Source organism: Dendropsophus ebraccatus, chromosome 1 (assembly GCF_027789765.1).
Source record: "Dendropsophus ebraccatus isolate aDenEbr1 chromosome 1, aDenEbr1.pat, whole genome shotgun sequence".
In the NCBI taxonomy this organism is placed as follows: Eukaryota; Metazoa; Chordata; class Amphibia; order Anura; family Hylidae; genus Dendropsophus; species Dendropsophus ebraccatus.
In genome coordinates, this window is record NC_091454.1 from 199,114 (window position 1) to 214,519 (window position 15,406).

General features: G+C 43.5%; 1 protein-coding gene across 9 annotated transcripts in view; it reads left to right on the forward strand.

The window, feature by feature from the left end:
* Window positions 1–15,406, forward strand: part of PTPRO (protein tyrosine phosphatase receptor type O) — a 314,106-nt gene that overhangs the window by 182,916 nt on the left and 115,784 nt on the right. For all 9 annotated transcript variants that reach the window (XM_069963523.1, XM_069963520.1, XM_069963516.1 and 6 more), the window contains exon 10: window positions 12,071–12,182. In XM_069963523.1, coding sequence (XP_069819624.1) covers window positions 12,071–12,182 — 112 coding nt within the window. The remainder of the gene's footprint in view (window positions 1–12,070; window positions 12,183–15,406) is intronic.

Below are 15,406 nucleotides of genomic sequence, written 5' to 3' on the forward strand. Positions count from 1 at the left end.
AGTATTATTAGCTGTGGCCCCCCACTATTACAGTATTATTAGCTGTGCCCCCCCTATTACAGTATTATTAGTTGTGCCCCCCCACTATTACAGTATTATTAGTTGTGCCCCCCACTATTACAGTATTATTAGCTGTGCCCCCACTATTACAGTATTATTAGTTGTGCCCCCCCACTATTACAGTATTATTAGCTGTGCCCCCCACTATTACAGTATTATCAGCTGTGCCCCCACTATTACAGTATTATTAGTTGTGCCCCCCCACTATTACAGTATTATTAGTTGTGCCCCCCACTATTACAGTATTATTAGCTGTGCCCCCCACTATTACAGTATTATTAGCTGTGCCCCCCACTATTACAGTATTATTAGCTGTGCCCCCACTATTACAGTATTATTAGCTGTGCCCCACTATTACAGTATTATTAGCTGTACCCCCCCAGTACTACAGTATTATTAGCTGTGCCCCCCAGTACTACAGTATTATTAGCTGTGCCCCCACTATTACAGTATTATTAGCTGTGCCCCCACTATTACAGTATTATTAGTTGTGCCCCCCACTATTACAGTATTATTAGCTGTGCCCCCACTATTACAGTATTATTAGCTTGGGCCCCCACTATTACAGTATTATTAGCTGTGCCCCCCACTATTACAGTATTATTAGCTGTACCCCCCCCAGTACTACAGTATTATTAGCTGTTGCCCCCCACTATTACAGTATTATTAGGTTGTGCCCCCCACTATTACAGTATTATTAGCTGTGCCCCCACTATTACAGTATTATTAGTTGTGCCCCCCACTAGTACAGTATTATTAGATGTGCCCGCCCAGCTATTACAGTATTATTAGTTGTGCCGTGCCCCCCCACTATACAGTATTATTAGTTGTGCCCCCCACTATTACAGTATTATTAGCTGTGCCCCCCACTATTACAGTATTATTAGCTGTGGCCCCCCACTATTACAGTATTATTAGCTGTGCCCCCCACTATTACAGTATTATTAGCTGTGCCCCCACTATTACAGTATTATTAGCTGTGCCCCCCCACTATTACAGTTATTATAGCTGTGCCCCCCACATATTACAGTATTATTAGCTGTGCCCCCCACTATTACAGTATTATTAGCGTGCCCCCCACATATTACAGTATTATTAGTTGTGCCCCACACTATTACAGTATTATTAGCTGTGCCCCCACTATTACAGTATTATTAGCTGTGCCCCCCACTATTACAGTATTATTAGCTGTGCCCCCCACTATTACAGTATTATTAGTTGTGCCCCCCCACTATTACAGTATTATTAGTTTGCCCCCCCACTATTACAGTATTATCAGCTGTGCCCCCACTATTACAGTATTATTAGCTGTGCCCCCCACTATTACAGTATTATTAGCTGTGCCCCCCACTATTACAGTATTATTAGCTGTGCCCCCACTATTACAGTATTATTAGCTGTGCCCCCCACTATTACAGTATTATTAGTTGTGCCCCCCACTATTACAGTATTATTAGTTGTGCCCCCCACTATTACAGTATTATCAGCTGTGCCCCCACTATTACAGTATTATTAGCTGTGCCCCCCACTATTACAGTATTATTAGTTGTGCCCCCCACTATTACAGTATTATTAGCTGTGCCCCCCACTATTACAGTATTATTAGCTGTGCCCCCACTATTACAGTATTATCAGCTGTGCCCCCCACTATTACAGTATTATTAGCTGTGCCCCCCACTATTACAGTATTATTAGCTGTGCCCCCACTATTACAGTATTATTAGCTGTGCCCCCCACTATTACAGTATTATTAGCTGTTCCCCCCACTATTACAGTATTATTAGCTGTGCCCCCACTATTACAGTATTAATAGCTGTGCCCCCCACTATTACAGTATTATTAGCTGTGCCGCCCACTATTACAGTATTATTAGTTGTGCCCCCCACTATTACAGTATTATTAGCTGTGCCCCCCACTATTACAGTATTATTAGTTGTGCCCCCACTATTACAGTATTATTAGCTGTGCCCCCCACTATTACAGTATTATTAGTTGTGCCCCCACTATTACAGTATTATTAGCTGTGCCCCCACTATTACAGTATTATTAGCTGTGCCCCCCACTATTACAGTATTATTAGTTGTGCCCCCCACTATTACAGGATTATTAGTTGTGCCCCCACTATTACAGTATTATTAGTTGTGCCCCCACTATTACAGTATTATTAGCTGTGCCCCCCACTATTACAGTATTATTAGTTGTGCCCCCACTATTACAGTATTATTAGCTGTGCCCCCACTATTACAGTATTATTAGCTGTGCCCCCACTATTACAGTATTATCAGCTGTGCCCCCACTATTACAGTATTATTAGTTGTGCCCCCACTATTACAGTATTATCAGCTGTGCCCCCCACTATTACAGTATTATTAGTTGTGCCCCCCACTATTACAGTATTATTAGCTGTGCCCCCCACTATTACAGGATTATTAGCTGTGCCCCCCACTACTACAGTATTATTAGCTGTGCCCCCCACTACTACAGTATTATTAGCTGTGCCCCCCACTATTACAGTATTATTAGTTGTGCCCCCCACTATTACAGTATTATTAGCTGTGCCCCCCCCACTATTACAGTATTATTAGCTGTGCCCCCCAGTACTACAGTATTATTAGCTGTGCCCCCCACTATTACAGTATTATTAGTTGTGCCCCCCACTATTACAGTATTATTAGTTGTGCCCCCCACTATTACAGTATTATTAGTTTTGCCCCCCACTATTACAGTATTATTAGCTGTGCCCCCCCACACTATTACAGTATTATTAGCTGTGCCCCCCACTATTACAGTATTATTAGCTGTGCCCCCCACTATTACAGTATTATTAGCTGTGCCCCCCTACTATTACAGTATTATTAGTTGTGCCCCCCACTATTACAGTATTATTAGCTGTGCCCCCCACTATTACAGTATTATTAGCTGTGCCCCCCCACATTATTACAGTGTTATTAGTTGTGCCCCCCACTACTACAGTATTATTAGCTGTGCCCCCCACTATTACAGTATTATTAGCTGTGCCCCCCACTATTACAGTATTATTAGCTGTGCCCCCCACTATTACAGTATTATTAGCTGTGCCCCCACTATTACAGTATTATTAGCTGAACCCCCCACTATTACAGTATTATTAGCTGTGCCCCCCACTATTACAGTATTATTAGCTGTGCCCCCCCCCCACTATTACAGTATTATTAGTTGTGCCCCCCACTATTACAGTATTATTAGTTGTGCCCCCCACTATTACAGTATTATTAGCTGTGCCCCCCACTATTACAGTATTATTAGCTGTGCCCCCCACTATTACAGTATTATCAGTTGTGCCCCCCACTATTACAGTATTATTAGTTGTGCCCCCCACTATTACAGTATTATTAGTTGTGCCCCCACTATTACAGTATTATTAGCTGTGCCCCCCAGTACTACAGTATTATTAGCTGTGCCCCCACTATTACAGTATTATTAGCTGTGCCCCCCACTACTACAGTATTATTAGCTGTGCCCCACTATTACAGTATTATTAGTTGTGCCCCCCAGTACTACAGTATTATTAGCTGTGCCCCACTATTACAGTATTATTAGCTGTGCCCCACTATTACAGTATTATTAGTTGTGCCCCCACTATTACAGTATTATTAGCTGTGCCCCCCCCACTATTACAGTATTATTAGCTGTGCCCCACTATTACAGTATTATTAGCTGTGCCCCACTATTACAGTATTATTAGTTGTGCCCCCCACTATTACAGTATTATTAGCTGTGCCCCCACTATTACAGTATTATTAGTTGTGCCCCCCAGTACTACAGTATTATTAGTTGTGCCCCCCAGTACTACAGTATTATTAGCTGTGCCCCCCACTATTACAGTATTATCAGTTGTGCCCCCCACTATTACAGTATTATTAGTTGTGCCCCCCACTATTACAGTATTATTAGTTGTGCCCCCACTATTACAGTATTATTAGTTGTGCCCCCCACTATTACAGTATTATTAGCTGTGCCCCCCACTACTACAGTATTATTAGTTGTGCCCCCCACTATTACAGTATTATTAGTTGTGCCCCCACTATTACAGTATTATTAGTTGTGCCCCCCACTATTACAGTATTATTAGTTGTGCCCCACTATTACAGTATTATTAGTTGTGCCCCCCACTATTACAGTATTATTAGTTGTGCCCCCCCCACTATTACAGTATTATTAGCTGTGCCCCCCACTATTACAGTATTATTAGCTGTGCCCCCACTATTACAGTATTATTAGCTGTGCCCCCCAGTACTACAGTATTATTAGCTGTGCCCCCACTATTACAGTATTATTAGCTGTGCCCCCCACTACTACAGTATTATTAGCTGTGCCCCACTATTACAGTATTATTAGTTGTGCCCCCCAGTACTACAGTATTATTAGCTGTGCCCCACTATTACAGTATTATTAGCTGTGCCCCACTATTACAGTATTATTAGTTGTGCCCCCACTATTACAGTATTATTAGCTGTGCCCCACTATTACAGTATTATTAGCTGTGCCCCCACTATTACAGTATTATTAGCTGTGCCCCCCCCACTATTACAGTATTATTAGCTGTGCCCCCCACTATTACAGTATTATTAGCTGTGCCCCCCACTATTACAGTATTATTAGCTGTGCCCCCCACTACTACAGTATTATTAGCTGTGCCCCCCACTATTACAGTATTATTAGCTGTGCCCCACTATTACAGTATTATTAGCTGTGCCCCCACTATTACAGTATTATTAGCTGTGCCCCCACTATTACAGTATTATTAGCTGTGCCCCCACTATTACAGTATTATTAGCTGTGCCCCCCACTATTACAGTATTATTAGTTGTGCCCCCACTAATACAGTATTATTAGCTGTGCCCCCCACTATTACAGTATTATTAGTTGTGCCCCCACTATTACAGTATTATCAGTTGTGCCCCCCACTACTACAGTATTATTAGCTGTGCCCCCACTATTACAGTATTATTAGCTGTGCCCCCACTATTACAGTATTATTAGCTGTGCCCCCCACTATTACAGTATTATTAGTTGTGCCCCCACTAATACAGTATTATTAGCTGTGCCCCCCACTATTACAGTATTATTAGTTGTGCCCCCACTATTACAGTATTATTAGTTGTGCCCCCCACTATTACAGTATTATTAGCTGTGCCCCCACTATTACAGTATTATTAGTTGTGCCCCCACTATTACAGTATTATTAGCTGTGCCCCCCACTATTACAGTATTATTAGCTGTGCCCCCACTATTACAGTATTATTAGCTGTGCCCCCCAGTACTACAGTATTATTAGCTGTGCCCCCACTATTACAGTATTATTAGCTGTGCCCCCCACTACTACAGTATTATTAGCTGTGCCCCACTATTACAGTATTATTAGTTGTGCCCCCCAGTACTACAGTATTATTAGCTGTGCCCCACTATTACAGTATTATTAGCTGTGCCCCACTATTACAGTATTATTAGTTGTGCCCCCACTATTACAGTATTATTAGCTGTGCCCCCCCCACTATTACAGTATTATTAGCTGTGCCCCACTATTACAGTATTATTAGCTGTGCCCCACTATTACAGTATTATTAGTTGTGCCCCCCACTATTACAGTATTATTAGCTGTGCCCCCACTATTACAGTATTATTAGTTGTGCCCCCCAGTACTACAGTATTATTAGTTGTGCCCCCCAGTACTACAGTATTATTAGCTGTGCCCCCCACTATTACAGTATTATCAGTTGTGCCCCCCACTATTACAGTATTATTAGTTGTGCCCCCCACTATTACAGTATTATTAGTTGTGCCCCCACTATTACAGTATTATTAGTTGTGCCCCCCACTATTACAGTATTATTAGCTGTGCCCCCCACTACTACAGTATTATTAGTTGTGCCCCCCACTATTACAGTATTATTAGTTGTGCCCCCACTATTACAGTATTATTAGTTGTGCCCCCCCACTATTAACAGTATTATTAGTTGTGCCCCCACTATTACAATATTATTAGGTGTGCCCCCCCCTATTACAGTATTATTAGTTGTGCCCCCCCAACTATTACAGTATTATTAGCTGGTGCCCCCACTATTACAGTATTATTAGCTGTGCCCCCACTATTACAGTATTATTAGCTTGTGCCCCCCAGCTACTTAAGTATTATTTGCTGTGGCCCCACTATTACAGTATTATTAGCTGTGCCCCCCACTACTTACAGTATTATTAGCTGTGCCCCCACTATTACAGTATTATTTGTTTGCCCCCCACTATTACAGTATTATTAGCTGTGCCCCCCACTATTACAGTATTATTAGCTGTGCCCCCCACTATTACAGTATTATTAGCTGTGCCCCCACTATTACAGTATTATTAGCTGTGCCCCCACTATTACAGTATTATTAGTTGTGCCCCCCACTATTACAGTATTATTAGCTGTGCCCCCCCCCACTATTACAGTATTATTAGCTGTGCCCCACTATTACAGTATTATTAGCTGTGCCCCCCACTATTACAGTATTATTAGTTGTGCCCCCCACTATTACAGTATTATTAGTTGTGCCCCCCACTATTACAGTATTATTAGCTGTGCCCCCACTATTACAGTATTATTAGTTGTGCCCCCCACTATTACAGTATTATTAGCTGTGCCCCCACTATTACAGTATTATTAGTTGTGCCCCCCAGTACTACAGTATTATTAGTTGTGCCCCCCAGTACTACAGTATTATTAGCTGTGCCCCCCACTATTACAGTATTATTAGTTGTGCCCCCCACTATTACAGTATTATTAGCTGTGCCCCACTATTACAGTATTATTAGTTGTGCCCCACTATTACAGTATTATTAGCTGTGCCCCCCACTATTACAGTATTATTAGCTGTGCCCCCCACTACTACAGTATTATTAGCTGTGCCCCCCACTATTACAGTATTATTAGCTGTGCCCCCACTACTACAGTATTATTAGCTGTGCCCCCCCACTACTACAGTATTATTAGTGTGCCCCCACTATTACAGTATTATTAGTCTGTGCCCCCACTATTACAGTATTATTAGTTGTGCCCCCACTATTACAGTATTAATCTGTGCCCCCACTTCAGTAGTATTAGCTGTGCCCCCACTATTACAGTATTATTAGTTGTGCCCCACCACTATTACAGTATTATTAGCTGTGCACCCCACTATTACAGTATTATTAGCTGTGCCCCCACTATTACAGTATTATTAGCTGTGCCCCCCACTATTACAGTATTATTAGTTGTGCCCCCACTATACAGTATTATTAGCTGTGCCCCCCACTATTACAGTATTATTAGCTGTGCCCCCACTATTACAGTATTATTAGTTGTGCCCCCCACTATTACAGTATTATTAGCTTGGCCCCACTATTACAGTATTATTAGCTGTGCCCCCCCACTATTACATTATTATTAGGCTGTAGCCCCCCACTATTACAGTATTATTAGCTGGTGCCCCCCCACTATTACAGTATTATTAGCTGTGCCCCCCCACTATTACAGTATTATTAGCTGTGCCCCCCACTATTACAGTATTATTAGCTGTGCCCCCCACTATTACAGTATTATTAGCTGTGCCCCCCACTATTACAGTATTATTAGCTGTGCCCCCCACTATTACAGTATTATTAGTTGTGCCCCCCACTACTACAGTATTATTAGCTGTTGCCCCCACTATTACAGTATTATTAGCTGTGACCCCCCACTATTACAGTATTATTAGCTGTGCCCCCCACTACTACAGTATTATTAGCTGTGCCCCCCACTATTACAGTATTATTAGTTGGGCCCCCCCACTATTACAGTATTATTAGCTTGTGCCCCCACTATTACAGTATTATTAGTTGTGCCCCCCACTATTACTAGTATTATTAGCTGTGCCCCCCACTATTACAGTATTATTAGTTGTGCCCCCCACTATTACAGTATTATTAGCTGTGCCCCCCACTATTACAGTATTATTAGCTGTGCCCCACTATTACAGTATTATTAGCTGTGCCCCCCACTATTACAGTATTATTAGCTGTGCCCCCCACTACTTACAGTATTATTAGCTGTGCCCCCCACTATTACAGTATTATTAGGTTGTGCCCCCCACTATTACAGTATTATTAGCTGTGCCCCCCACTATTACAGTATTATTAGCTGTGCCCCCACTATTACAGTATTATTAGCTGTGCCCCCACTATTACAGTATTATTAGTTGTGCCCCCACTATTACAGTATTATTAGCTGTGCCCCCCACTATTACAGTATTATTAGCTGTGCCCCCCACTAGTACAGTATTATTAGCTGTGCCCCCCACTATTACAGTATTATTAGCTGTGCCCCCCACTATTACAGTATTATTAGTTGTGCCCCCACTAATACAGTATTATTAGCTGTGCCCCCACTATTACAGTATTATTAGTTGTGCCCCCCACTATTACAGTATTATTAGTTTGCCCCCCACTATTACAGTATTATTAGTTTGGCCCCCACTATTACAGTATTATTAGCTGTGCCCCCCCACACTATTACAGTATTATTAGCTGTGCCCCCCACTATTACAGTATTATTAGTTGTGCCCCCCACTATTACAGTATTATTAGCTGTGCCCCCCCCCACTATTACAGTATTATTAGTTGTGCCCCCCACTATTACAGTATTATTAGCTGTGCCCCCCCACTATTACAGTATTATTAGCTGTGCCCCCCACTATTACATTATTATTAGCTGTGCCCCCCCACTATTACAGTATTATTAGCTGTGCCCCCCACTATTACAGTATTATTAGCTGTGCCCCCCACTATTACAGTATTATTAGCTGTGCCCCCCCACATTATTACAGTGTTATTAGTTGTGCCCCCCACTACTACAGTATTATTAGCTGTGCCCCCCACTATTACAGTATTATTAGCTGTGCCCCCCACTATTACAGTATTATTAGCTGTGCCCCCCACTACTACAGTATTATTAGCTGTGCCCCCCCCACTATTACAGTATTATTAGCTGTGCCCCCCACTATTACAGTATTATCAGTTGTGCCCCCCACTATTACAGTATTATTAGTTGTGCCCCCCACTATTACAGTATTATCAGTTGTGCCCCCCACTATTACAGTATTATTAGTTGTGCCCCCACTATTACAGTATTATTAGCTGTGCCCCCACTATTACAGTATTATTAGCTGTGCCCCCACTATTACAGTATTATTAGCTGTGCCCCCACTATTACAGTATTATTAGTTGTGCCCCCCACTATTACAGTATTATTAGTTGTGCCCCACTATTACAGTATTATTAGTTGTGCCCCCCACTATTACAGTATTATTAGTTGTGCCCCCCCACTATTACAGTATTATTAGCTGTGCCCCCCACTATTACAGTATTATTAGCTGTGCCCCACTATTACAGTATTATTAGTTGTGCCCCCCAGTACTACAGTATTATTAGTTGTGCCCCCCAGTACTACAGTATTATTAGCTGTGCCCCCACTTACAGTATTATTAGTTGTGCCCCCACTATTACAGTATTATTAGCTGTGCCCCACTATTACAGTATTATTAGTTGTGCCCCCACTATTACAGTATTATTAGCTGTGCCCCACTATTACAGTATTATTAGCTGTGCCCGCCACTATTACAGTATTATTAGTTGTGCCCCCCAGTACTACAGTATTATTAGCTGTGCCCCCCACTATTACAGTATTATTAGCTGTGCCCCCACTATAACAGTATTATTAGCTGTGCCCCCCACTATTACAGTATTATTAGCTGTGCCCCCACTATTACAGTATTATTAGCTGTGCCCCCCACTATTACAGTATTATTACTGTGCCCCACTATACAGTATTATTAGCTTGTGCCCCCCACTATTACAGTATTATTAGTTGTGCCCCCCTCTATTACAGTATTTAGTTGTGCCCCACTATTACAGTATTATTAGCTGTGCCCCCCCCACTATTACAGTATTATTAGTTGTGCCCCCCCACTATTACAGTATTATTAGCTGTGCCCCCCACTATTACAGTATTATTAGCTGTGCCCACCCACTATTACAGTATTATTAGTTGTGCCCCCCACTATTACAGTATTATTAGTTGTTCCCCCACTATTACAGTATTATTAGTTGTGCCCCCCACTATTACAGTATTATTAGTTGTGCCCCCCACTATTACAGTATTATTAGCTGTACCCCCCACTATTACAGTATTATTAGCTGTGCCCCCTACTATTACAGTATTATTAGCTGTGCCCCCACTATTACAGTATTATTAGTTGTTCCCCCCACTATTACAGTATTATTAGCTGTACCCCCCACTATTACAGTATTATTAGCTGTGCCCCCCACTATTACAGTATTATTAGCTGTGCCCCCCACTATTACAGTATTATTAGCTGTGCCCCCCACTACTACAGTATTATTAGTTGTGCCCCCCCACTATTACAGTATTATTAGTTGTGCCCCCACTATTACAGTATTATTAGTTGTGCCCCCCACTATTACAGTATTATTAGTTGTGCCCCCCACTACTACAGTATTATTAGCTGTGCCCCCCACTATTACAGTATTATCAGTTGTGCCCCCCACTATTACAGTATTATTAGCTGTGCCCCCCACTATTACAGTATTATTAGCTGTACCCCCCCACACTATTACAGTATTATTAGTTGTGCCCCCCACTATTACAGTATTATCAGTTGTGCCCCCCACTATTACAGTATTATTAGCTGTGCCCCCCACTATTACAGTATTATTAGTTGTGCCCCCCACTATTACAGTATTATTAGTTGTGCTCCTCACTATTACTGTATTATTAGCTGTGCCCCCCACTATTACAGTATTATTAGTTGTGCCCCCCCCACTATTACAGTATTATTAGCTGTGCCCCCCACTATTACAGTATTATTAGCTGTGCCCCCCACTACTGCAGTATTATTAGCTGTGCCCCCACTATTACAGTATTATTAGCTGTGCCCCCCACTATTACAGTATTATTAGTTGTGCCCCCCACTATTACAGTATTATTAGTTGTGCCCCCCACTATTACAGTATTATTAGCTGTGCCCCCACTATTACAGTATTATTAGTTGTGCCCCCACTATTACAGTATTATTAGGTGTGCCCCCCCCACTATTACAGTATTATTAGCTGTGCCCCTACTATTACAGTATTATTAGTTGTACCCCCCACTATTACAGTATTATTAGTTGTGCCCCCACTATTACAGTATTATTAGTTGTGCCCCCACTATTACAGTATTATTAGTTGTGCCCCCACTATTACAGTATTATTAGCTGTGCCCCCCACTATTACAGTATTATTAGTTGTGCCCCCCACTATTACAGTATTATTAGCTGTGCCCCCCACTATTACAGTATTATTAGCTGTGCCCCCCACTATTACAGTATTATTAGTTGTGCCCCCCACTATTACAGTATTATTAGTTGTGCCCCCACTATTACAGTATTATTAGTTGTGCCCCCCACTATTACAGTATTATTAGCTGTGCCCCCCACTATTACAGTATTATTAGTTGTGCCCCCCAGTATTACAGTATTATTAGCTGTGCCCCCCACTATTACAGTATTATTAGCTGTGCCCCCCACTATTACAGTATTATTAGTTGTGGCCCCCCACTATTACAGTATTATTAGTTGTGCCCCCCCACTATTACAGTATTATTAGCTGTGCCCCCCACTACTACAGTATTATTAGTTGTGCCCCCCACTATTACAGTATTATTAGTTGTGCCCCCCACTATTACAGTATTATTAGTTGTGCCCCACTACTACAGTATTATTAGCTGTGCCCCCACTATTACAGTATTATTAGTTGTGCCCCCCACTATTACAGTATTATTAGTTGTGCCCCCCACTATTACAGTATTATTAGCTGTGCCCCCCACTATTACAGTATTATTAGTTGTGCCCCCCACTATTACAGTATTATTAGTTGTGCCCCCCACTACTGCCCTTTACTCATCACATTCTTCTTTTAGAGACTCAGCAACCTGCTCCCAGCCTGGTATTATAACTTCAGGGTTACCATGGTAACATGGGGCGACCCCGAGCTGAGCTGCTGCGACACCTCCACCCTCAGCTTCATAACAGGCAAGTAGAGACCCTCCAGAGGCAAGTCCACTCTCTATATCCTGTATAACTGGGGTTCCTCCTATTCCCTTCTCTATATGAACAACGTCAATACAGAGGCTGGCCCCCCCTGAGCGCTGGCTCGGCAGCACCGCGCGCAGTGAGTTGTAGCTGCTGTAATTGGGCAGAGTAGTGAGTGTCGGGCAGAGTAGTGAGTGTCGGGCAGAGTAGTGAGTGTCGGGCAGAGTAATGAGTGTCGGGCAGAGTAGTGAGTGTCGGGCAGAGTAGTGAGTGTCGGGCAGAGTAATGAGTGTCGGGCAGAGTAGTGAGTGTCGGGCAGAGTAATGAGTGTCGGGCAGAGTAGTGAGTGTCGGGCAGAGTAGTGAGTGTCGGGCAGAGTAATGAGTGTCGGGCAGAGTAGTGAGTGTCGGGCAGAGTAATGAGTGTCGGGCAGAGTAGTGAGTGTCTGGCAGAGTAGTGAGTGTCGGGCAGAGTAGTGAGTGTCGGGCAGAGTAGTGAGTGTCGGGCAGAGTAGTGAGTGTCGGGCAGGATTGAGGACACACTCCGGTTCTTAACCAGTTAAAGTGTTTACTGAGAACTTGGTAAACAGTACAACTTAGGCTCGGTTCACACCATGATTTTGCTATCCGTTTGTGTAAGTTGCTGTTGTGCGCCATACGCTTTCATCCATTTTCTATTGACTTACATAATAAAAAAAAATACAGATCAAAATGGATCTGTTTTTTCCCCCTACATTTTATAAACTTACCCGTGGTTGACCACACTTTTCTGTACGTTTTCCATACAGTGAGACGGATTGTAAAATTGTGATGTGAACGGTACAGATGTTATCCAAGATGTATAGTCAGTAGATAAAATAGTGAAAGTCAGATCACCTCCATAATAGCTTGTTAGATCTCAGTTAATGGTAGACGGTGCACGGGTCCGGCGTCGGCCAATCACCAATTCTTTTATTGAATGTCTAAATAGATTTAAAAAAAGAGCTCATGTAGTTACTGCTAGAAAACCAACACGTTTCTCGCACATGCACGCTTAATCATGTCATCCAAGATCCCTTTGTACGAGGTTGACTAGGTAGTTGGGTTAGGGTGCAGCTAAAAGCTCTTAGGTGTAGGTAGTAAGGGTGACTTTTGCTTGGTTTAGGGCGGTTGTTTGAGGGAAGGGGCTTATCCAGACCCAAAGGCTCTCAACAAAAGGGACTCTGACCAGTTTGGGGGTGGTGATACAACAGTACCAGCTTCCACGGGGATGAAAGTCCACTTTGACTATCTTGCAGGCACAGAGTGACACAGGATCAGGGAATGCAGGCTCCAAACCTGGGTGACCCTCTAGGAACACTAGCCGCTTGCAGCAGCTTGAATAGTACACTTAGCTTACTGCTGGCTGGATACTATGAGACTGTAGATGAATCCTCCTTCTCTCTCCTCCAGTAATCTCTCTGTGTGGATACATTCTCCCCATCTCTTTTACTTCCCTATAAGTGCGCTAGACAGACATGACTAACTCTGGAGCTCTAATTTAATCTCTAGATAACTGACTCTCTGGATACCTGACTAGTCTACACTCTCTCCTCAGACTAGGCAGAACACAACTGCAGCCAGGCTAGAGACAGAATACAGACTACAGCCAGGCTACAGCCAGACTAGAGACTACAGCCAGGCCACAGCCAGGATACAGACAGACTATAGACAGGCTACAGACAGAATACAGACTATAGACAGGCTACAGACAGACTACAGACTATAGCCAGGCCACAGCCAGGATACAGACAGGATACAGACAGACTATAGACAGGCTACAGACAGACTACAGACTATAGCCAGGCCACAGCCAGGATACAGACAGGATACAGACAGACTATAGACAGGCTACAGACAGAATACAGACTACAGACAGACTACAGCCAGGCTACAAACAGACTACAGCCAGGCTACAGACAGACTACAGGCTACAAACAGACTACAGACAGACTACAGCCAGGCTACAGACATACTACAGACAGACTACAGCCAGGCCACAGCCAGGATACAGACAGACTACAGCCAGGGTACATACAGACTACAGACTACAGCCAGGATACAGACTACAGACTACAGCCAGGATACAGCCAGACTACAGACTACAGCCAGGCCACAGCCAGGATACAGACAGACTATAGCCAGGCTACAGACAGGCTACAGACAGAATACAGACTACAGACAGAATACAGACTACAGCCAGGCTACAGACAGAATACAGACTACAGCCAGGCCACAGACAGAATACAGACTACAGCCAGGATACAGACAGACTATAGACAGTCTACAGACAGAATACAGACTACAGACAGACTACAGCCAGGCTACAGACAGACTACAGGCTACAAACAGACTACAGACAAACTACAGCCAGGCTACAGACAACAGACTACAGCCAGGCTACAGACAGACTACAGCCAGGCTACAGACAGAATACAGACTACAGCCAGGATACAGACTACAGCCAGGATACAGACAGACTACAGCCAGGCTACAGCCAGACTACAGACTATAGCCAGGCCACAGCCAGGATACAGACAGACTATAGCCAGGCTACAGACAGAATACAGACTACAGACAGGCTACAGACAGAATACAGACTACAGCCAGGCCACAGACAGGATACAGACAGACTACACCCAGGCTACAGACAGGCTACAGAATACAGACAGGCTACAGCCAGACTACAGACTATAGCCAGGCCACAGCCAGGATACAGACAGACTATAGCCAGGCTACAGACAGAATACAGACTACAGACAGAATACAGACTACAGCTAGGCCACAGACAGGATACAGACAGACTGCACCCAGGCTACAGACAGAATACAGGCTACAGACAGAATACAGACTACAGCCAGGCCACAGACAGAATACAGACTACAGCCAGGCCACAGACAGAATACAGACTACAGCCAGGCCACAGACAGGATACAGACAGGCTACAGCCAGACTACAGACCACAGCCAGGTGACAGCCAGGATACAGACAGACTATAGCCAGGCTACAGACAGAATACAGACTACAGCCAGGCCACAGCCAGGATACAGACAGACTATAGCCAGGCTACAGACAGACTACAGACAGGCTACAGCCAGACTACAGACTATAGCCAGGCCACAGCCAGGATACAGACAGACTATAGCCAGGCTACAGACAGAATACAGACTACAGCCAGGCCACAGCCAGGATACAGACAGACTATAG